The sequence below is a fragment of the Poecilia formosa genome, unplaced genomic scaffold (assembly GCF_000485575.1).
Source record: "Poecilia formosa unplaced genomic scaffold, Poecilia_formosa-5.1.2 Scaffold57, whole genome shotgun sequence".
NCBI classification, from domain to species: Eukaryota; Metazoa; Chordata; class Actinopteri; order Cyprinodontiformes; family Poeciliidae; genus Poecilia; species Poecilia formosa.
This window is the reverse complement of record NW_006799996.1, coordinates 1,469,167-1,494,264: the sequence shown is the minus strand read 5'-3', so window position 1 is coordinate 1,494,264 and position 25,098 is coordinate 1,469,167. Positions and strand designations below refer to the sequence as shown.

The 25,098-nt window shown below is 37.7% G+C and overlaps 1 protein-coding gene across 1 annotated transcript; it reads right to left on the bottom strand.

Moving 5' to 3' along the window:
- Positions 1 to 982: 982 nt before the first annotated feature.
- spats2 (spermatogenesis associated serine rich 2) lies at positions 983 to 23,766 on the bottom strand. Its single transcript, XM_007553603.2, has 13 exons — positions 23,636 to 23,766; positions 20,210 to 20,448; positions 19,378 to 19,457; positions 17,415 to 17,523; positions 16,921 to 16,970; positions 15,333 to 15,558; positions 11,445 to 11,621; positions 10,338 to 10,473; positions 8,140 to 8,198; positions 6,016 to 6,125; positions 5,781 to 5,883; positions 4,927 to 5,078; positions 983 to 3,390 (listed from the first exon to the last, which is right to left on the bottom strand). The coding sequence occupies exons 2-13, from the start codon at positions 20,241 to 20,243 to the stop codon at positions 3,139 to 3,141; spliced, it is 1,488 nt and encodes a 495-aa protein (XP_007553665.1). The 5' UTR covers positions 20,244 to 20,448; positions 23,636 to 23,766; the 3' UTR covers positions 983 to 3,138.
- Between the last annotated feature and the right edge of the window lie 1,332 nt (positions 23,767 to 25,098).

Here is a 25,098-nt window from a genome sequence, read left to right as displayed (position 1 = left end):
TTTAGCGCAAACAAACTTATTTCGGAACCATTTTAATATTTGTAGGCATTTTAAAAAATAAGGTATTAAAGCTAATTTAATATTCTGATGGCCCAGTTTTACGACGGAAAAATGACGTGATGTGATGTTATATTACTAGACTCGTCTGGTACTAGAGTGGAGTTGATGTCTTGTCTTGTAATGTCTTTTTTTTCTCGTTTTTTTTCGCTCTTGTGTTATGTGTATTTTCTTATAACGTGTCTTTTTTTTATTGATTAAGTTCTTTTTTTTTGGGGTTTTTTTTTTTTTTTTTTGCTTCGTTTTGTTGGGTTTTAATTTTCTTGTTGTTAAGTTTTTGTGCAATTTTTTAAAAAAAAATCAATTGTAAGGTTACAAAAAAATGACCTTTAAAAACAAGAACTGACTGATTTGAACTATGTAATTTTTTTACCATGTAAATAAAGATGCAGAATAAATTACATACAGTACTATTCCCCCTCTTATCCGATTTAATGTTTCCAAGAAAACTACAACTAAGGTTTTTACCTCAAATTAAATCCTCATTTGAGGTTTTTTTTTAAACTTACAAAGATCACCCTTGCTTGTTTTGATTTGCCGTTTTGTCAAATACAAAAACTCCAGGATACACGTTTGGTATTGCAAACAGTTTTATTTGTAGTAAATGAAAAGTGTGCCATTCAGTGAGAGGGAGAGAGACGGGGCTGGACTGTCGGGACGGTCGATGTCTTTGGTCCGTACTGTGGTGAAGAGGAAATGTTGGAGGGACAGGAAGGGACAAGAAAAGGCACTTGAGTTTACAGTTGGAAGAATGAACAAACCGGATGTTTTTGACTTCAAATATGCCTAGTATGAATATCACATACAAAATGCCCGGTGTGAGCACAGAATCATATAGCTACATATATGTATGTACAGGAAAGAATCAGAACTAAAGCAGGGTAGGAGGAAGAAGTAAAAAAAATAAAATAAAATGAGCTGTATTAATCCGCTTTAGATTTTATTATTATTTTTTGTCATATCTGTAGTAAAAACCCCAAACATGTCTGGAGCCTGGAATGTAAAACGCAACATGTGGATGAGAGAGAGAACCCAGCGATTCTCACAGGGCATCAGAGGATTTGTGTTTGATGTGTCCTGGAGTTTGATTCAGTACACAGTGCTGCCCGTTCTCAGGCAAAGAGCTGATGAGGAGCGGGTGAGGAAGGTTGTAGCACTTGGTACAACTTCAGTTAATATGCATCTTTTGTGATAAAAAAAAAAAAAACAACCTGGATGAGTTTTTTTAAACTCCATGCAAAAAAAACAAAAACAAAGTATCTCCCTACTTTTGCGGTAATTTTCATGATTTTTAAGCCTGCTCAGAGTTGCCGTTAACGGCGAGTTTTAAGCTTCAAGTCGAAACAATTTCTGCACAAACGGCAACATCTGAGTGTCTGTGGATCACATCCAGAACCCTCCGGTCTACATCATCATACACTAACTGGCTGCTCACAATACCATCATATATGCTCTAAAATCTTATGAGAAAGCCAACAATCATTCTCCCAAAAAAACAAAAACAAAAAAAAACTACTTTCAGTCAAGCCTAATCACCATTTATTCATCCCCATCGCTATTTTCTCCACAATAATCACTAATTTAACTCGTAAAGTAAATCTTATTTTTACCTTAAACTCCAAAAAACTAAAAAGTAAAAAGAAAAATTAGGGAAGAAAAGAAGCTTAAAGATGAATTTTTCCCTTCCCTCTTGAAGGAAGACGACATGATAACGACATGAAGCAATAAAGTAACACGACTGGTTTCCCACTACGGCTCTGCAGCTCGCTCTATGTACATAACTACATCGACGCAGGCGGCGAGGAATCACCAGGGGGCCGGCCGTCTCTTAATGAGAAAAGGGTCGCGACAGAGGATCGGCTATGAGGTATTCACCAGTGTTTTGTTCTCAAACTGGACACAAAGAGGGAAATTTAACCCCAAAAAGCAGCTTGAAGCAACTCCTTGGCAGCCGCGGAAAGATGAAATCAACACCCACCCGATGGGTTCCATCATCCTATGAGAACTTTACTTCTGCACTCGGACAATAAACAAATAAACAAAAACACGGCGCCTGAAATCCAGGTTTTGATGGAGACATCTGTGTTTGCAGAAAGGCAAATGTGAAGTCTGTGACTAAAGGCAAGCAGGACATTATTATGCCACTCGTGTGCATAAAAAGAGAAACAGAATAAAGCAAGGAACTGGGCGTGCAGGAGAACATCCAGCTGAATAAATGCTCTGGATTATGAAACAACATGTACACCAAAGCCTCCTTCATTAATAGTTCACAAAAAAAAAAAGCTAATGAGCCCTCTTAGTCAGAAAATAATGGATCCCGCTTCGTTCGAAATCAACAGGAATAGTCTCGACTCCCTACAGAAATGGAGAACAAACAAAGCGATCCAGCAGAGAGAAAAGGAGCGAGAACCTCTTTTTTACTATTATCATTTGTTTTTTTTATAAAAGTTAAACTACTCCTTTTGTGTCCAAACATTAAGTTTCCCCTACAGTTTGTAGCAGCCGAACGTTAAGCTCTGATTTACAGTTTGATATGTCTCGTTTCCACCCAGCGAAGACAGACGACAGTCTGTAGTGTTGATTGCATGTCGGAAATCCCCGTCGAAGCTACAACTACTTTTCCACAACACTTTTTTTTGCCCCCCCAAACAGCGAAGGCATTGAAATGGTTCCTGGAGACGAAAAAACAAAAAGAAACAAAAAAAACCTTCAAATCAGAGAGCTGACGGCGCAAAAAGAGAAAAAGTACTAAGAGTTCAACTTCAATAGTGCACGGATTGTTGCAGGTAAATTGCGCGAGTCTCGGTGATGAAACGACGGAGAGCCACAGCAGCAGAGGCTAAAGATAGAAAGTGTCACGAAAACCGAGAAACGAAACGAGGAGAGAGAGACAGTCAGAGCTTTTCACGTTCAAAGAATGAACAGAGTGATGCAGAGCGGCGGCACTACAGCTCAACTGACTGAAATATGTAAACTTGTATACTATTCTTCATTGAAGGGCGTTGGGGTGGAGGGGTAATGGAGCGCTCTGGGGGCAGGGGGCTAGTGGATGGGTTTGATTGAGTGAGACGGTTTCCGGTGTCAAGGGCAGTGCGTTCGAGGGAGCCGCTGGGGCAGCCCGTTGTGGGCGGGCTGGTCCGGGTTGTGGGGGGGGTGCGAGGGGCCCCTGGAGCTGTGGGGCTGCTGTGAGGACGGGCCGGAGGAGCCGGCGTCGCCCTGGTAACGGTGGCTCCCGCGCCCGGCGTTCCTGTCGTGGTGGGAGCTGCCGTTGAACCGCTGGCCGCCCGAGTGGTAGCCGGGTCCCTGGAAGGTTCGCCTGTTTCCCTGGAAAATCTGAGGACGAAATTAAAACAGAATGGTGAGTAAACCGAGTTTTTAAAACTCTTTTAAAGTTTGTGTCTGTAACATGACAAAATGTGAAAGTTAAAGGTGAACTATTATGCTTCCTTGAACAGGTTAGGATCGGTCTCTGATTGATGAGAAGCATTTTTATTACTTTTTTTTTTACAGAATCATTCTTTGTTTTTAAGGCCTCCTGCCACTTTAAATTCAAATTAGCTGCTGCTGACCACGCCCCCAACTCAACGTTTACACTTGCATGAAAAAAAAAAAAAAAGGCTGCAAACAGATGTGCAATTATACAATTATACATCTTTGAAAAGCATTAGTAGAGGCTCCTGCACAGCCAACCAGAATCCAGGAAGTTGTTTCTGAATGTTAAGTCAACAACAAAACACTTGTCTTTTCCAGCAGCCATTGTACAGCACATACAGTGGCAAAACCAGCTGACCAAACATGCTGGAGTGCTGTTTGGTTTGCTAAGTAACAACACAGTGGCCACTGAATGTGGCTTTCCGGGATGTTTGTGAAGCAATTCGTTTACCAGACATCAAAAAAAAACATGAAGATGAGTGTTTTTTTTTTCCTCTTTCAAGTGCTTAAGTTGTTTTTAGAAGCAGTTGAGACCCAAATGGAGGCATAAAAACCTCCAAAATGTTTAATGTTTTGTTGGGAATTTTTGTGATGGAACAACAAAGTGGGAATTCACTGAAAATAGACATAAATTAATCATTTTATTTATTTATAGGGCTCTCAACATTAACACAACCAATTAATCTAAATTGTTTAACACGATATTACTTAACGCAGATTAATCGCACTACCAAGTTTCGCCTAAACTTCTTTTGTATGAAGAGGGTTACTTGGTTCAAAGCAGCGCGTTACACGGTCTTGTACTGCGGTCAACAGTTCAGAGTCACAAATGTGAGTGAAAAGATGAACAGGGAGAGTCGAAGTGGTGTGCCAAGCGGCAAATTTCACTTTTTAAAAACATCCTGAGTTTGGATAAAAGCTGGATTTTACCAAAACAAAAGTTTGGCAGGAGATGTTGCAGCGATAACTTATCCTCCTCCTGAAGCAAAACCAGCTTATAGTTTACATTTTAAACAAAATAACTTATTTTAAAATTATCCTGAATATAAAAACCTGGAAAACTGAGATGTTTGGTTTTAGACAATAAAATAATTTCTTAAACGTTTTGAAATTATGCATATTTACGTTTCAAGGTTACAAAAGAAGAGTGAATAATCGGATCACATGTTTTAATCGACTGACTGCACCATTTAATTGTTACAAATAAAAAGTTGCATTTATATCAACTCTGTTGACTCTTTCACTGCAGTTACGGTCAAATTTTCAAATCTTTACACATTTCTAATTGGATTTAGGTCTGGACTTTGACTAGGCCACAGATTTAAGAAGTACTTTCTGTCCATTTAACAACTATGTACCACTTTTTTGCTCTAGAATTGAGACGTTTTAGAAGTAAAAGTGCGATAAAGATGATTTATGAGTTTATTTCTTTCTCACCTGTTTGACTGGAGGCGGGCGGTTTTCAGCGGGGGCGGTTTGGGTCTGGGTCTGGGTGGGAGGAGGGGTCTCCGTTTGGACCGGGCTGGCGACAGAGGAGGACGTGGAGCTACAGCGGGACCGGTCCGAGTAGCCCGTACGTGGATGGTACACTAGAAGAAAGGCAGAGAGTCAGAAACGGTAAAACATGATTCCTGCCTCGTTAACAAAACTGACTTTTGGAGATTTAAAGAAGCTTAATTTAACCGCAGACAGTTATTCTCTGAGAATTAGGGGTTTCAAGAGCCAGTAAAGTCTTTGTAGGTTAAAAATAAATGAGCGTTTTGACACCATAAAGCCCAGTGTTTGTCAGCCGACAGAATCTCAGAGGGTTTTAGCCGACGTGTGTGAAGAAGCAGCAAGACGATAAGAAATCATTTGATTTTTAAGATTCTACTTTAAAATTTCCCCAGTTGCTATAAACACGTTTTCTCTGTTGTTCTCCGTCAATAACGCATTGAAGTTCAGCATAATGAGCAACCTGGTCAGATAGGTGAGCATCTACTGCGACTGATTTCTGAGCAGTAAACCGACAGGAAACCAGGGGAAGAAAGAGGGGAAAACATGCAGCAAATGGAGAGATTACAACGTTTTCACCCAAAAATAAAATAAATCCGATTTATGCCACGTCCATTTGTGGTTCTAATTCTGATAAATATCTGATCGTTTTCAAAACGCCTGCTGTCTCAACTATTGCATTTGTGGATAACCTAAGAGTTAAAAGAGTCTCCATGAGGATAAGAGGGATAAAACTGGACTTTATTCATATTAAAATATAAATGAAAGAGAAAAATAAAGGAACTAAAGTGCTGTACCTGATCCAAACCCAGAGATGCTCGTCTTCAGCGGCTCAAGGTCAAATGTAAATCTTAAAGCTTTCCCAAGGTCCTCGTCGTATTTACGTTCACTCACAAAATGCTGAAAAAAATACAAAAATAATAAAACTCTCCGCTTATTTCAAGCCAGAATGTTAAAGTCTTTCATTCATATGGTTTAATCCCATTAAATAAAAGTTAATATAAATAAAGCAGAGTGAAAATGTGGCAGCACCTTGATGTCGGCGCGCAGCTCAGTCAGCTGCTCCTCAGACATGGAACCGGACCGGTCCGTCAGCCGCTTCAGCTCCTCCGCTCTCTTCTGCCGAGCGTCCAGAATCATCACTGCAACACAAAAAACAGAAACTCAGAGAGAGAGAAATACACAGTTTAACTAGATATCAGGAAAACGGTTTCACAGATTAAACCAGTAACATGTTTGACAGAAACAACTACAGGCTGCAAATATTTGCATCTAAGCAAAGTTCAAAGAGGTGCCCAGTATTAGAAATATTGGAGTAAAGTCTGCAGAAAACAAGAAAATATCAAAGCATAAATTCTACTGAACCTCCTCAGAGTCCTGTGAGGTTTCTAACATAAAGCAATAAGGAAGAAACTGCAAAAACACAAAACCTTACCAAGTATTTTTGGTCCAGTTTCTACTAGAAATATTCTAGTTTTGTCTTAAAGTATACTAAATTACAAATAACTTTTCAGCAGAAAATATGAGCTTGTTTTAAGTCCTTCATGTTGATAAATAGTGCTAACTTCACTGGCAAATTAATTCACTTAGCATGGAAACATGTCCTGTTAAAGGTGAAATAATCTTCCAGTGGAACTAGCACCTCCTTTTATTAAAATAAAGGAATTACTGACTTATTTTAAGCTCCTATATTTTGCTGAAAAGTTGCTTGTAAAATAGTTTTGTCTTATTTCAAGTGCACTAAGATATTTGCATTAAAATTAGCCAGAAATGCTTGGTAAGATTTTGTGTTTTTGCAGTGATTTCTTCTCTTGGTGAGGGAAGGAGCCAGGTATCCACATAAATAAAACCTTTTATTAACTCTGGTGCCTTTTGCTGCTGCTTGCATCCAGTCTTGTTAATGGACGGAGGGCAGCAGGTGACCCAACCGATCTTCAGCTCTGCACTTCATTCAAACTGATGCATTTTCAGATCCAGGAGGAAGTTTGAGAACTGGGAGCTGCAGGTTTCCTACAGTCTCCACGCCCCTGTGAATTAAATCAACCCTGACTGGCATTCACGGTTTTTCCCTCTGTGGCCCCCTAGTGGCATGTTCTGATCACTGCAGAACAGCAGCAGCAGTTATGGATCATGATTGGTTAAAAGTTGCTCAAATCTCAACATGTCTTCAAGCACAGCAACTTAAAACAAATTTCCTCTTCTTTTTAATGTTACAGCCACTAGTTGGTGTTAATGAAGAGTCAGTGCATGTTTTAATCACTCTTGGCAGAGGGATTTATACAAAAACAGACAGCAGAGATAGCCATAGATTATTTCCATAACTCATTTTTAGATTATCCACTTTTTTTCTAGATAATTCCTAATTTTCTATAAATACAAAAATGCAGGATGAATGTAGGGCAAGGAGACAAAAAGGACGGACGAATGACTGAGCAGAAATATGCATGCAGGAATAAATGTGTGCATAAAAAGGCAGCTGCCTGAAAGGAATAAAGCATTTACTTTTCTCCTGATTTGGGAAAAATATCCGTTATTCCAGAAAGCTTGTAGGATATCATTAATTTTAGCAGAATAGAGTTTAGAGATGTTTTTAAAGAATGAACTTCACCTTTCCTGCTGCTTTCTGTAACCAGGTAGTGAGGCACTGATTAAAAATAATTTCCCATCAGAATAAACATTTTTATAACTACACAAACACAGCGCAACATTACGGGGTAAATTTTCAAGAAACCGTTTTGGTTCCGTTGAGGAGGAACTCAAGTTTCCACTCAATTCACTGCACACCTTGCACAAAGGCAGCATTGAGTCTCCCTCGACACCTGACACTATTCAGGCCTCAAACACACAACACTCCACACTGAGAGGACGGAGGAAGAGAGAATGGCCTACTTATACAAATATGAAGTCCTGCTCTGTCATGTTACACACAAACACACAGCAGGAGCTGCAGGTAGATCAGCACCCTCAGGGCGCTGCTGCACTTTTCAGGAAACTGGGACTTGCTGTTCCACAACAATCTCCGTTTCTCCTTCTGGGAATGAATTGGGTCAGATTCTTCGGGGCTTTCAGTCAGGTGATCATAAGATGCACCAGCAGCTCTGGTCATCAGTGACGAGCCGAGCGCAGCGTAAAAACACTTGAAAACGCAGCACTTACTGGCCTCGGCTTTCACTTTGTCCATCTCTCCCAGAAGAGTCACTTCTCTGTCCATTAAGCTGGAAAGAAAACAAGACGACAACGAGTAACTCACTGGAAGACACATCTTTTCTCAATTATTAAAGCACAACAGTTTGGAGCAGAAATGCTGCCACTATTTAAAAACTGTCTAAATATTATTAAGGGGGAGAAAAAATTATTGCACCTTTAAAATTTAGATCACTTAGGTTTGATTTATAAAACATGTATGCATCCATTAAGGCCTGTCACAATTATATTTTTCTGGATGATAAATTGTCCCAGATGTTAGTGCAATAAATGATAATATTGTTGTTTTGGGACCATAACAGTTATGGCATAATAATGCAAGAAAACCATCTCAAAGATGTCTAAACTTTTATTTCTAATGAATATTTAGCACTTGAACTGGACGGCATTTTAAATACCCGAAATAAATAAAACAAAATACACAAAACTACAAATGAAGCTGAAGTCTCAAACTCTCCTTCAAAAAAGGAGCCGGTTGAGATTAAAGCAGAAAATCATTTTCTATCTTTCACTAGAAAGAGAGAAACGAGGAAAAACAGCAATAATACAAATGGAAAATAATTCAGATTGTTTTAATTTATGATGCAAATAATTGATTTATTGTGACACTAGGCATTATTAAACATTAATAAATAAATTACTCTCACTATTGTTGCAAACAGAAATAATTTTGATGAACCTAAAACGAGAAGTTTGGCCTGATTTAACTTTAGATTAAATCGATAGAATAATCGATTACTAAAGTCTTTTGTTGCAGTCCTACTCTGCAATTATTAATGTTTTTAACCGAACAAGTGAAATAAATTCACTTTTCAACAATGTTACAGTTTTTTATTTTTAGCTGTATAAAAAGGTCTAAACTGGTCACAGAAATCACCAAAGTGGGAAAACAAACTAAACGCATTTACTGCATTGGAAACGTTTGAAACGCTGCAGGGCGACGCTTCATAGTTACAAGTCATGTTTAGACTCTCGAGACGCAGGAATGTTTTCCCATCTGAAATCTGTGATCAGTTTGCTCTTCATCTGACCATCCTGCTGTTTGTTGTGCTGACATCATCACAGGTAACAACTCGGGCAGGAAAACCACAGAACAAACAAAAAGGAGAGATTTGTTTTTGTGAACCAAGTTTTTCTGCCACCTTCCTGTCTCAGATATCCAGTACAACTTAACAGAAGACGTTGTGTTGACTTCTTGTAATAAAAGTGAAACTTTGTGGTGAATTTGAGTACAGTTCTTTTTTTTTTCCCTTTACACTCAAACTATAATTAGGCCTGTTATGATAAACTGCATCAGAAATTATTGCAATAAACGATAATATTGTTGTTTTGAGATCATTTTTAAGAGATCTACTGATAATAATGATAGAAATTTACCCTCTCAAATACAAATGAACTTTAATTTTTGTAAGGACTTAACACTGGAACTGAAAGATATTTTAAATATTCAAAATAAAAAGACAGAGAAGTGTAAAAGGAAGTAAAAACCACTTTAAGCCAGTAGAGCTGAAACGATTAATCGATTATTGAAATAACTCACCTAATTTAGTAAATCATTAACTGCACTGCTCAAAAATGACCTATGCAGAAACATCTAACAGTAATTAAGTCAAAACTTTTCTAAAACATGTATATTATTTTCCTCATTTTAAAGAAGGATTGATTTTTTAATTGGTTAAATAAAAAATCCACAGAATGTGAATTTTTGACAGAATGATTGGTACAATAATCAATTAATAATCGTTAGTTGCAGCCCTGCTTACAACCAAAACCATCAAAATAAATTATGAAGTTTCTATAAAGAAAATTGCTCTTTAAAAAAAAAAAAGTCAGAATGAAATTTACTGCGCTCCTCTTAACTATCCCAATTCAATCCTCCCTCCTCTGATCTGAGGAAATAAATTTGTTTTCAGCTAAAAATTGACATATTTAGTCATTGAGCACCAGCAGAATAAATCCAAATGATTAAACTTTGCAGGAGCTCAGTCCTGATGCATGTTTCAGACGGCTGTGACTGCGACGCAGGTTCAGAACCAGCTGGGCTTTTTTCTCAATCATTTCCACCTCAGAAGCCATTAAAACCCTCAGAAATGTGATTTTCTCTTTCAGCAGAATGAGAAATGTGACGGTTTCACAGGAAGCCGACGTACCAGCTCTGGAGTTCAGCAAACGTCTGTTTCATCCTCTTGATGGAGGAGTCCATCTCCTCCTTCACCACCATCCTGTAGCGCGTCAGGGAGACGGTGCATCTCTGCAGGTCTTTCACTGAGCGGTCGATGTTGGGAGCTGAGGAGGAGAGACGGATTATTTTTAAACATCTGAGGAACCTCTGATGTTCAGGTTAACATCAACTGGAGGGCTGTTTTAATTTAGATTCAAGTTTAAAATGCACCGATTCACGTTTTTCACTTTTGTTACCGATATCTGAGGTTCAGTATCAGCCGAAACCGATCCAATGCGGAAAAACAGCGTTGAAACGACTTAAAAGTTTTTTTAAATAAGCAGAACGGAATAAAAACATTTATTGTCCTTCAAAGGGGAAATATACATTTATTTGATAACTCTGTACCTGTACAGCACCTTAAATGCACCAATAGCTTCACAAGTTTGGTCAAAACAACACAGTCTGTTCAGTCAGTGTAGTCAGGAGTATAACGGCCAATATTAAATAAAAAATAAATTAATTCAACCTGACTAAAACAACAGGTTGACCATCTTAGTCAAAAGTAAAAATAAACAAAAGAAACTGTTGAAATGGTTCAGAAAGTGGAATTATGAACTCAAATAAAGCATGGCGTCGCTCAGAGCAAAGCCCAGCTGGGGTTTCCCCTCGGAGTATTGTAAGCCTGGCGGGCCACCAGGCTTTACTTGTGTCCCCAACCAGGCTTAGCCTTGGTAATTTATTAGGTTGTTTTAATGATTGCCTGTTTTTTTTTTTTTTAAAGACTTTATAATTCGGGTTTAGATGGTAATCTTCCAAAAATGCGTAACTATCAAATGATATTTTCAAACTTCCAGTCAACTTTAAACATTTTTTAAATCAAAAACACGGCAAGTATCTGGATGACTGGCGTAGCGCCCTGAACACCGGGCCTAGAAATGTTTCCGGGGGAAACCCTGATAGAGCTAGACTGAATAGATCTGCCCTTATGGATGGAGCACGTCCTCATGATACCCAATCTAGAAGTTTTTTTCAACATTTCGACCGATACAGATATCAATATCGGATCGGTGCATCTCTATTTTAAGTTACTCACCCATCTTTTTCCCTCCTGACGATCCCTGCTCATCAAAGGCTAGCGAGGATGAGGAGGGATGAAGGTTTGAGGCCGTCCTGTGCCGGGGCTTGTTGCCTCTGAAAACCTGGTGGTGATTCCTTCCTCCCTGCTGGGAAGCAGGACTTGGAGCGCTGACGATACTTTCTGCCTCGACACCTGTGAGGAGACACACCGATCGTTAAATCCTTTAGATGTTTGTTGTAGTTTCTGCTGCGTTTTATGTCTTTCAAAAACTGTTTTTTCTGCAGAAATGTGGGTGAAGTCTGTTGCTGCGTTGTGTGGGTGAGCGGCCAGCTTCAGATACAAAAGTTCAACACGTCTTCAGAGTGAGAAAATCCTGCCGTGATACAAACTGAGCTTTTAGTTAACAGATAAAAAAATAAATGTAAAAGCACAGCAAGTGTCTTAATTATAAAGTGTGATTTAAGCACAATTTAGGAAATTAATCCTTAGCATCAAGATTTAGCTTTAATGCTTAAAAAAATAACCCAAGTGTCAAAATTAATATGTATAAACCATTTGTTTCAAGTACAATAAGTAGAAAGTACTTGGGAGCCATAATGTTGCAAAATAAAATGATAAAATTTATTGTGAGTTAGTATCTTTTCAGCTGCACAGAATTAAATAGAAACATGCAATATTTGAATGAAGCAAAAAACAGAAGATTTAAAAACAGTTTCTGTTTATAGCCTAGTTTTACTGGGTGATTTGAATTTAAAAAATGGCTGCTAAAAGCAAAATACTGTGTGACGACTTTAAATATTGTACATTTTAATTTAAGGAAATAAACATTCAAAAACTCAAAATAATAAGAAAAAAAATGCAGCCAGAAAAAGTTTTCCTAAATATAAGAAAAACACATCTTCAACTTCAACATGATAGGTTAATTCAAATAAAGGTTTTTGTTTTAATATTGTGAAATAAGTTTCGGTTCATTGTTAGAACTGGGCAACATAGTTTAAAAATAAAATCTGTAAATTTATCCAAAATTTAAATTCCGATTTTAACTGATTCCCCCCTCTTTTTTTAAAATCAAGGAAAAATGCAAGAAAGAAAAGAAACAAAAATGACAGAATGTGTTAAAAAAGGTTTTTATTACAGTCATTCCTTCTGCCAGTTGAAATGAATAGAAGCTGTAAAACAAAAAGACATTGTGGTTCTCTGAACTATGGAAACAGGGAGTGGATTACTGAGGGGGAAAAATCCCAGTTTCCAAATATTAAATCTTCAAAAANCGATTTTAACTGATTCCCCCCTCTTTTTTTAAAATCAAGAAAGAAAAGAAAACAAAAATGACAGAGAATGTGTTAAATAAAAAGGGTTTTTATTACAGTCATTCCTTCTGCCAGTTGAAATGAATAGAAGCTGTAAAACAAAAAGACATTGTGGTTCTCTGAACTATGGAAACAGGGAGTGGATTACTGAGGGGGACAAAATCCCAGTTTCCAAATATTAAATCTTCAAAAAACAGAAAATGTAATAAATACAGTACAGACCAAAAGTCTGGACACATTCAATGAGTTTCCTTCATCTTCATGACTATTGACATTGTAGATTCACACTGAAGGCATCGAAACTATGAATTAACACATGTGGAAATATGTGCTAAACAAAAAAGTGTAAAACAACTGAAAATACGCCTTAGATTCTCGTTTCTTCAAAGTAGCAACCTTTTGCTGTGATTACTGCTTTGCACACCCTGCATTCTCTTGATGAGTTTCAAGAGGTTGTCACCTGAAATGGTTTTCACTTCACAGGTGTGCCCTGTCAGGTTAATAAGTGGGATTTCTTGCCTTATAAATGTTGTTGGGACCATCAGTTGTGTTGTGCAGAAATCAGGTGGACAGACAGCTGATAGTCCTACTGAATAGAGTGTTAGAATTTGAATTATGGCAAGACAAAAGCAGCCAAGTAAAGAAAAACAAGTGGCCATCATTACTTTAAGAAATGAAGGTCAATCAGTCCGAAAAATTGGGAAAACTTTGAAAGTGTCCCCAAGTGCAGTCGCAAAAACCATCAAACGCTACAAAGAAACTGGCTGACATGAGCACCGCCCCAGGAAAGGAAGACCAGGAATCACCTCTGCTGCGGAGGATAAGTTCATCCGAGTCACCAGCCTCAGAAATCGCAGGTTAACAGCAGCTCAGATTACAGACCAGGTCAATGCCACACAGAGTTCTAGCAGCAGACACATCTCTGCAACAACTGTTAAGAGGAGACTGTGTGAATCAGGCCTTCATGGTAGAATCGCTGCTAGGAAACCACTGCTAAGGAAAAGGCAACAAGCAGAAGAGACTTGTTTGGGCCAAAGAGCACAAGGAATGGACATTAGACCAGTGGAAATCTGCTTTGGTCTGATGAGTCCAAATTTGAGATCTTTGGTTCCAACCACCGTGTCTTATTGCGACGCAGAAAAGGTGAACGGATGGACTCTACATGCCTGGTTCCCACCGTGAAGTAGGCTGTAGTGATACAATAATCTCACGATATGATACACAATATTCTACTCATAATATGATATATAGTGCGATATTCAGCAAACGATACAATTCAATACACTTTTGCGATTTTCTGAAAGATTTTAGAGGGACAGAGTGATTTTGGTGACATTTCGTGACTGTTATAGAGTTGGACTGAATTAATTTAACTGAAAACTGATTAAAAGCACCAACTACACAATACCTGGCTCTGGTTGGACATGGACACAGACTTAAAGTCGACAGCTGGACAAAATGAATCAAAGTAGTGGTGAGAAAACATGTTTCTTTTAATTGAAACAGTACAAACTGTAGCTTACATGCATTTGTAAAGTAAATAAAGTGCACCAAGTACCTGCTCTGAATAGTTTGATACCTTCTAACCTTGACATTTAACATCTGAAGGAATCACTCTAAGCCTGATGACCTAATCACTCTCCCGGCGAAGCAAGCAGTGAGTGATCAAGGTGACAGTTGGATGCTACGATACTTGGGGATGAATACTGACTTTTTTTCTAGGAAAGAAAATATCGATATATATTGCAAAATCGATATTATTACACAGCCCTACCGTGAAGCATGGAGGAGGAGGTGTGATGGTGTGGGGGTGCTTTACTGGTGACACTGTTGGGGATTTATTCAAAATTGAAGGCATACTGAACCAGCATGGCTACCACAGCATCTTGCAGCGGCATGCTATTCCATCCGGTTTGCGTTTCGTTGGACCATCATTTATTTTTCAACAGGTCAATGACCCCAAACACACCTCCAGGCTGTGTAAGGGCTATTTGACCAAGAAGGAGAGGGATGGGGTGCTGTGCCAGATGACCTGGCCTCCACAGTCACCGGACCTGAACCCAATCGAGATGGTTTGGGGTGAGCTGCACCGCAGAGTGAAGGCAAAAGGGCCAACAAGTGCTAGGCATCTCTGGGAACTCCTTCAAGACTGTTGGAAGTCCATTTCAGGTGACTGAAGCTCATCAAGAGAATGCAGAGTGTGTGCGAAGCAGTAATCAAAGCAAAAGGTGGCTACTTTGAAGGACCTAGAATATAAGGCGTATTTTCAGTTGTTTCACACATTTTTCTTAAGTATATAATTCCGCATGTGTTCATAGTTTTGATACCTTCAGTGTGAATATACAATGTCAGTCATGAAAATGAAGAAAACTCTTTGAATGAAAAGGTGTGTCCAAACTTTTGGCCTGTACTGTATATAAAATAAATAAATCACCTCATCACCCAGCTCTAGTCATGGTTTTTAGCTGAAAGATCAGCAGCTTCAAGTGGTTTTAGTTCAATAAAGTTCAGATTTTCCCTTCACATCAGCCAATCCTTTGATTTTCTTTTTCCATCAGATCTTAGAGGAAAACAACACGCCGTTCGTTCTTACCCGGCGTTTCGGGGGTAGCGGGTTCAGAGTCCAGTTCGGCTGCATCCAGGGAGGCAGAGTCCAGCTGCTCGCTCAGCGAATCCAGAGACTCTCCGTCCATCACCGACCCGTTGGCGTGGAAGCCGTTCATCTCGTCGTCCTTGCTCTCGTCGGGCGACGCCGCCTCCAGCTGAGGCGTCTCTGTGGAAACCTCAGGCTGAGGCTTGGGCTTCTTTTTCTTCTTGGGCTGGAAACGAAAATATTCACGTTCAATCCAACTCTAAATGTTGGGTTTTTGGAGTTTTTACCTACAGCAACATTCAAGAACTTTTCAAGGTAAATTTTAAAACTTTTCCAGCACCACATTGGTGATAAAAACAATACAAATGAGCTCAAGAAGACGGTTTCGATTCACCATTATACGATATTGTGATAGTATTCTACAGCAGGGTCAAAATAAATTAAAATTTTATCTCTCACACAAAATATGTTTGGTAATTCCAACTGACCCAGACCAAGAGAAGTTTAGTCTGATTAACTTCAGACGTCAGCTGTGTTTCCATTACAAACGTGAGAAAAACTTTGTCAATATTCTGCTAATGTCGTTAAAACATTTTCACAATTGCTGTGTTATTATTAAATGAGAAGCACAATTTAAAAATAATTGCACGTGAATAAGTTTATCGCGTCACCATCATGCACTTCCTGTCGTCTTCTTTGTCATTTCCACCAGTAGTAACGTCCAGTTGTTGATCACATGACTCTAGTGCTAAAAAGTGTTTCCACTGCAGGTTTGTGAAATACACAGATTTCTATAAAAAACCAAATCATCTTAACGCAACGACTTATCAAAAAAGTGAGTTTTTGAAATTGCCGTGTTCAATTAAGCAAATTTATTTTCATAATTCCAATTTGTGTAGTAATATGGCCAACAGAAACGCAACTAATGAGAAAAAGCATGTGTTTTTTATTAGGTGTATGAAAATATCTGGTTTTCAAACTTAGGCTTTTAATCAAACGTTAGATTCAGGGTTTCTGCAGGTTTTACCACCTCAAATTTAAGACTTTTAAACATCATTATGGCTGAAAATTAAGATTTACATTTCCACAGAAATGTACGAACTGGCAATAAATTTCCACTTACCCATGATGGACACAAAAAAAGCTAAATAGGGTACATTAGCAGTTATTTACTGTCTCAAAAATGCAATAAAGATGTTTGAATGCAACTTAAACTTTTGCCAGACAGAAAAATCCCGCAAGACAAAAAGAAAAATACAAAGAAGAGTAAATAGTTCTGTCAAAACAAAATAAGACCAACTTACTTAAAACATGAATTTAAGACAGATGAAGGCCTTAAAATTCAAGCGGGAACTCCCTGTAGGTTGCATTTTATCAAAACTCTGCAGTTTGAATATCAGACACTTTCAAAGAATTCATATGAAGCTTGTGATCAAATCACAGCATAAAGTAGAGACATGGATATCTGCAGTTAAGTGCATTTTACAAGTAAGTAGGAATGTAACTCTGGAAATGTAAACCAGCATCTGTGAGGTAGATGAACATGCTGACTCAGAGGAATTTTAATTGCATGCTTTATTACTCTCACCTTCTTTTTGCTGGTCACATTCCACTCTTTCAGGATTTCGGCTGCACTCCCTACGGAGAGAACAAAAAAAAGCAGAACATCAAGGTCACAACTAGTTCATTCAGTTGCACGTCAGAGCATCAAAGTCTTGTAATGCCGCCTGAAAATACAAAACGTCCTGAGAATTTTATTGGATGCCAGTGAGGAACAAAGCAGTGTGACGTTCAGGACAACCCTGTTTCTAAATTTAACCCTGCGAAACTGAAGGCATGCAAATGACGCTCAACAGCTGAATTCAAAGCATGATACGCCTGATGAAAGCAGAGAAATGGGCTGCTTCAGCTCACAGGCATTAGGGCAACATGTCAGCACAAGCTGGCAACAGAAAAGAAAAAAAAAAAGGAAGGAGAAAACATGCAGGCAGGTTTGCTTGATGTGTGAAAACAAAGTAAAGGCACTTATGTGATGATCCTTTACTCGGGTGAACTCTGAGATCAGCAGCAACATCCTCATACCTTCCAGGAACGCCTGCACCGCCTTGTCGACGCAGTTCTCAAAGTGCTGCAGCACCAGCACAATCTCATTGTTGCTTTTGTTGGGGACAACTGCCCTCACCGCACTGATCTGTGAAGAAAAAAAACACACCTTCAGTCCCGCTGCTCAGATTTTACAGCAAAATGAATAAATATTTCATCCACTCAGTTCGCCCAGTTAGCAACTTGCACTGCATGCTTGCAGTGAAGGACAAATTTTAAATATTGGACGCTTTTGTCGTCATTTGCATCGACTATATTTGTCCAACTTCCTGAAACGCTTCACATTGAGGAAATAGAGACACTTACTAGCAGAGCAAACTAAAGGTTTTCTTCCTTTCCATGAAAGAAGCCCAACACCACTGAATCCATTAACTGCAAACTTTCATATCTCAAGCTGAATATCCAGGATATCTGGATGTTGGATAACTCAGAAACATTCCCAGATGAGGGGTGCGGCAGCTCTTATTTAAAAAGAACATACTGCTTTTTTTTTTGGCAACATTTATAGCTGACAAACTGTAGCAGCTCTGCTGCTTGGAAAAAAGTACGGAGCGAAACTAAATGCAAACATGACTCGACATGTGCAGATCTGAGAACTTTCAAGTCTGTTTAACCACAAATACAGGTGCATCTCGACACATTAGAAGTAAATTTATAAGAGTAACTTAATTTAAGAAGTGAAACTTATTTAAAAAACTCGTTTCACACAGAGATATTTTAAAGAAAAAGCTTCCAAGTTTAATTATTATGAGTAACAGCTGAAAAACAAAAATCCAGTTCCTTCAAATATGAATTGTATATAAACCCCAAATAAAATATAGAAGTTAAAAAAGCACATTAATGGAAAGTTTAGTGGAAGGAAAAAGTAACCCTATATTTCTATGAAAATTATCAAACAAAAATAAAATAGCCTGTTGAAGTAAATGTCCATGTATTGAGCGATAAATGCAGTCAATACTTAATTGATGCATCTTTTTTTACATCTATAAATTTTGACACAGGCTCAGACATAAGTGGTCTTAAAAGAAATTGCCCAATTCAAGAAATCAGTTGGAATCATGAGCTGATAACCAATCCCTATCCAAACAAAAATACCACCATAAATTAAAACATAAAAAAAACATTGCTTTTATATTTACTCTGGTGTAATTATCTTAAAGGGTTTAAAGTAGTTGATAAAACGGTTTCCATATCTGATAAAATAAAACTTGACATGCAGAACTCATGTCAAGTTGCATGGCGACTAAAATAGTTCACCAAATCAGTCCCATTCTGCGATTCCAATGACAGATTTTGATAAAATGCGTCATGCAGCTTTAAACAGAACTTTACAGATTCAATAAAATGTTGAGTTCAGGCGATTTTGCTGATCAGTTAAGCACATTTATAAATAAATGAATAATATTTTTATAGAGTACAACACTTTAGTTTCTGTTTATTCTGATTGATTTATTGCATTTTGCTATGTTGACTTATTTACCAGAAAATGACGTTGGATGGACTTCGCTTCGTAATCTTAACTTCTCAAGGCAGCATGAGGCGACCATACTTTTTCCTTCCACTCAACTTTCTAATATTACGATACACCACAATTATTTTATAAAACCTCCCATAGTTTACTCTTCTAGTACACAGACTTCTATAATTGTGGAGAACATACTTTTTGTATTTAAAAACCTTTTGGTCAAAATTATGCAATACTGTTTTTTCCTTTTCTTTTTTTTATGCTTTTTGTATTGACGCGTTTTCTTGGGTACTCGGTGTTTGTAATTTTCTTGATTCCTGTGAAGTGTCTGAGTGTTCAGACATAAATAAAATGATCATCATTTAAATTGTCTCATAAATCAGCTGTAAGCCCCAGTTTTAAGGCCAGAAGTAAACGCTTATGGTTTCACATATTGAATCGATTTACCAAATTAACTTATTGAGATCTGCGTCTTACCTTGTCCTTCATCCTCTCTGTCATTCCTCCCTGGGACATGACCATTTTTGAGCGAGTATCAAACACCACACCAGATGTATCTATAAAGAAGAAAAGAAAAACAAGGCAATCAGTCCAGGCCTTGACCCACATTTGCAAACCACCGAAGAACATAATTTGCAAAACAAAAGAAGCCCCAGATATCTTTGTAGAGATCTCCTGAAAAAATATGCTACACATGAATCCTAATCACATCACAGCTGTGGATTATTTGGAAAATAGGTTTCTTTTTACGTGCACACATACGTGCATACAATTTCCGTAAAATAAGGATGCAAACCTCTTTGAACCGCGGAGGTGGAAGGACTTTTTTTTTGAGGCATTTAAGCACAAACACTTGAGCTAGCAGCACAAGCAGCAAGCACTTCAGCGCTTTTGTGCGTGAATGGTTTGGAATCAGACGCCGATTCAAATGACTCAAAGAAATGCATAAATGGAGCTGGAGAAGACCAACCGCGAGGTCTGCAGAATCAGTTTATAAAACCCACAAAACGGTGAGTCGAAGAAAAGAAAACCTATGAAGATGTGAGCAGAAAATTAAGACCGACGAGCAAAGTCCAAAGCTAATCTACGACCATTAAAAGATGGAAACTGCTGAGTTGCAGTCAAGCCGTCTTTCTCGTGCGATGAAAACACGTCGATGTCGGTGTAAACACTCAAAGCTCAGATTCTCTGAAAGGAGAGCGGCTGCATCATTTGACCCCAAGGAAATTCACAAACACAACCGAACTGCTGAGCTCGAAAGTTAAAGTTTCACCAGAAAGACATTTACAAGACAAACGCCGGTACGTACCCTTCAGACTGTTTTTCTTCGCCATCATCGTCATGCAGAAGAATCAGAGTAAAACCAAGATTTAACCCTTTTTGTATAATATTTATCCTAGTGTTCAGACTGAGGGTAGCTCTTGATATAAGGAGATCCCAAATAAGGTTTCCAACTGGCAGGCAAAGTGGAAGAACAAGGTTCACATCCAGAACGTCTCCACTTGGGCAAAGACAGATTTTCCCTTCCAGCAGTCGACTTGATCCAACCTGTTGGAAAGGGAAAAAATTCAAGAAAAGACAGTTAATCTGATAAATACGTAAATATAAATGCAGCAGAAATAACCACTTCTGTAGGATCTGCAAACTAAATGCAAAATAAAAAAATAAATAGAAATCCATTTCCTCTGGCAATGACGCATAAATGAAAACCAGATTTCAATGAATTATTGTCTGTCTTGAGAAAGTCTGTCCTTAATAACGTCCTTGGCAGAACCGCTGCATTTCATTTCCAGAGAAGAGTCAGTAGAATCAAATCTCTGAAGGATTTTTTCCCCCTGTTCACTGCAGGATTCATGATAACAAAGACGACCCGTCGGGTCAGAACCCTCACCTTTAAAGTCCCAGACGTTTGATCCGTTTAACACATCTGGGAAATTAACAGATGATCAGAAAATTTAATAAACCAGCTCCAGGAGTTCAGGAATGTCTAATCAAGAGGACTGCTATCTTAAAAAAAGAAGAAAAATGCTTTTTGACCTTTGGACCGTTTTACAACTCTGTTTCACTGTATGTGAAACAGCTGGTTAGATTAGGAGAGACCAGAAACTCAAAGTGTTACTTAATTTTGATGGGATAAAAAAAAAAAAAAAAAACAGAAAAGGAAGAAGATTATTTTCCACTTTTTAACTTAATGTCCATCTTGGCCTTTCTGATGCTCTAAACCAGACATCTGGAAATCTGGAACCAGTTTGCAGGCCAGCCGTTTCCCCTCTTTAAGTTTCTTTTTCTCTTGAAAGGGAAACTTTTGAAGGAGCGGAGCAAACCAACACCTTCTTCACGAGGAGCTGGCATGTCACGGTCCCGGTTCCACCGCACCTTCAGACGTCAGACCCACGTAAGCACAAACAACAAATGACACAGCAGCCGCCGCTCATGCCAGCACTAGGATGCATCCTGTTTATCAAGAGGGATGGTGTTTGAATATTCAAGCAAACCAGGTGCACTCGTGTTTAAAAAAAAAAAAAAAAGAAGAAGAAAGAAAACATTCGGATTAAACAAAAACAAATTAAACAAAAGGCTTTAAGAGTGAGTGACATGCAGATTTGAAGAGGAAATAAAAACTGTTTAAAAACCAATGAGATCGTATGCATGAAGACGTTGTTTATTAAATGTTGCAGTTTGACCCGGTTCTGGATACAATGTTGACGTTTTTAAATATTTTTTTTATGAGTAACTGGCAGGGATCGTCTGCCTGGAGGAAACTGTAAAACTACACAAATGAAACTTAACTACACCCTCACATAAATCAGACTTCAGAGTTTGTTGGGCAATTTATTCAACGATAAAACGCTAATTATGTTTCTCCTATAGATTATGAAAATGCGAGTTTGAACCAACATAATGATGCATAAATCCTTAAATCCCTGATATTATAAAATAAAAACATATACACACACACATATATATATATATATAAACATTGCAAATTCATATGAAATTCTCACATAGAAAAATAAAAATAATTTACATTTAAGATCATATATTGGTTGCTATATATTTTTTTCCCATTTTTATTTTAAAAAATAAAATAAAATAAACCTATATTGGCTGACTTTTTTCGCCCTCATTTTAAACAAGCACCTCTCACCTTTATGATAGGAGGAACTTTATCTTTATTGGCAACTCTAATTTGTAATTTTCTAGGACTTTGGCAATAGAAAATCCTGGTTTCAGTGGACTTCTATATAAAATATGGAAGAGCACTACTACGCTTCTACGATGAGTAATGAAAAAATACCAAAACAATATTTTACTCAAGTCCCAATTTTTTTTGTTTTACAATAATTAAGCAAGTGATGTTACATATTTAAATCTTTTAAATTCTGGTTATGAGTGTCCAGCTTAAATGGACACTCATAAGCTTTCAAAATTGTTGAAAAATATACATTTTAAAAAATATTAATATTTAGATTGAATAAACTCAAAAAGCATTAAAAAACTACGAGAAAAGCTGTAAGTAAGAACTGGAATATTTTTCCCTTAATATGATTTGGGAAAATGAAATGATTTTTATAAGTTGCATTAAATCTATAAACACCTAAAAACAGAATGCACGTTTTAATTACTGACCAGATAACTGTTAAAGGTTTGCATTTTGGTGTGTAAATGGGAATAGTTATTTAAATTTCCTACATTTTCTATAATATTCCGAACTACTACACGTTTTCCTTTTAATCTGGTACAGTTTTTAGAAAGAAAAATCTGGTTAATATTAGAATCAGCTGTTCAGATCTTAGAAAAATCTAAACGAGGTTGCAACGCTTGATCAGTGCATCTCAAAAACATAAAAGGAAATCACTTCTTCAGTCAAGTCAGAGATTACACAACATGAACCAGAACTACCCTACATTGCGGAGAGTCATTAACTATTCAAATTAATTTATCTGATGGGTCCAGTCCAGGTAGATAATCAATCAAGTCAATAAAAAAGAGGAAGTGTAAAGCCTGTAGAGAACAATTCATCTCATTCTGCAGCTCTAAACATTCAATGCAATGTTTTTATTGAAATCCTTCCTCCGTATGTTTTTCTAGCTTGTCTGCCGTGAAACGAACCCAGACGACTTCGCTTTTGTAACACAGAAATCATCTTTTGTGGAAGCAGCTTCGCGACAAAGACTGACCATCTCCTAACCACACAGCCCTCTCTGCTGGGAGGTGTGAAATCACCCACTTTTCACCCACTATACACCACACAGCCTCTATAATTCTCCCCAACACTGAAGTTTTTGTTTTATTTTTACCTGAATTGGACCGGATTTAACTTGGACCACTACAGGGAGCCTTTATTCCAGAGCTCCCTCATCACTAAAGTCCGTAGGTTACCGTTAGCCTGCAAATATTACCTAACGTTTTATGACTAGCTCGGTGAAACTCAATATCACCAACTGGTAATTTATCCCATTGTAAGCTTTCCAGGACAAAAAACCACTGACTGCAACTCGCAGCACTCGATAGAAATAATTTCTTTCACCTTTAAACAGAGCATTAGCTAACATTAGCTCGCAGCTAGCAGTCTGTGCTGAAAGGCTAACGGTGAGATAATCAATTCTGCCATTACAAAAAAAAGAGAGACAGAGAGAGAGACGCAGCTGCTAAGCTAAGTATTTGTCTGCTTTACTTAAATTAAAAAGAAAAAGCAAACTATGTTAAGAGCTCAAAGATACCAAACACCTACCTGGTGTTGGCAGCGAAGTGGACGGTAGCTTCTGGAAAGAGCTTACTGCAGTTTCCACAGCAGCCAGCCGTCTGTAAAGCCAAGCAGTCTGCTGCTGTTGCCAATATTTTCCTCCAGCTAGGCTTCGCGGTTGCCAGGTTGGAGGCAGACAACCCCCTTTTAATACTGTGAGGAGTGGCGGACGTGTGTATTGTATTCAAAGATTGTATGTAAAAGTAGCATTACCTGGACATATTTTTACTCAAATAAAAGTAAAAAATAGCCGTCCAAGAAATGACTCGAGTAAGAGTAAAAAAAAGTATTTGGTAAAAGTACTGAGTAAATGGTCAAAACATCAATCATTTATGTTTAAAAATTACATTGGACCTAAAATATCAAGCTATGTGGAAATTTTGATATTTTAAAGACCAAAATGAAAAGAATAAATATAAATAACAAAATCAGGTAAAAATAAACGTTATCCCTAATCAATTTCTTTCAATATAAAGCTTATGAAACGGACAAAAACTGCAGGTATGTGTCTGTTTCTGTTTGTCCTACATTCAGTGACATTATTTACAGTGGATGAAAATCTGGAAATTTTACTCAAGTAAAAGTACCTATATTTCGTAATAAAATTACTCTAGTAAAAATACTCCTAAAAGTACATTTTCCCCAAAAATATTACCCAAGTATTTGAACTGAGTAAATATAACAAGTCAACTCTAAGTAATTAAGTTTGTCTATATTGCGCCTTTCAAAGAAACATTTTTAAAAATGTAATTTTAAAATTGCACATTTACAAAGCAAGCAGGTCCAATTCATATACGGAAATATAAAATAAAATTGATCCAATTATATAAAATCCAAATGATCCCAATAGGGGAATTAAATGTTTCAACAAATCCTTTAAAAGTCTTCAAATACTTTTTGTATTTGAAGACTTTTGACAGTCAGTCTTGCAATGAATATGAAGAGGCCTCTGACTGAATACTGCTGTATGACAGTTTCATGACGGTCATTACAAACCAGCAGCTCAAGTTCTGGTCTGCAGAGATATTTTACAATAACATGTCCTAGATCTCTGTGTAAAGAAGAAGTTGTTTTAGTTTCCTTCTTCCTCTGTTCTTTGGTCCTGCTCTGCATCAATGAAGCTTCCTTTTCAACTGCTCTGGAATTTGGTGTTGCAGTTCAGGTATTATTTGAGCTTTTAATATGTTAATTAGCTGCTCCCAGTCAGTAGAAACAATATGCTGTTACCACGGTTACGCATCATAACAGCAATCCGAAAGTAGAAAAGTAGGAGCAATAATCCTTTCAGCTGTACTGCATCCAAAACTGGAGGGAACAGCATGTTTTGTCTAAACACACAAATCAGAGAACCAAAGTCTACAAAAAGAAGGACATAACTTGCTGCAACATTCAAATTTGAAATGCAGCCACATTTATTTTGCAAAGAGAAAAAATGATAGTGATTAATAAAT

Excerpts from the sequence above, each read along its gene's own strand:
- spats2 (XM_007553603.2), bottom strand. The coding sequence starts at position 20,243 with ATGACGATGATGGCGAAGAAAAACAGTCTGAAGG. Across the intron at positions 11,622-15,332 it reads CGCTACCCCCGAAACGCCGG|GTGTCGAGGCAGAAAGTATC; the intron begins GTAAGAACGAAC and ends GTCTCCTCACAG. Across the intron at positions 10,474-11,444 it reads GTCAGGAGGGAAAAAGATGG|CTCCCAACATCGACCGCTCA; the intron begins GTGAGTAACTTA and ends TCTCCTCCTCAG.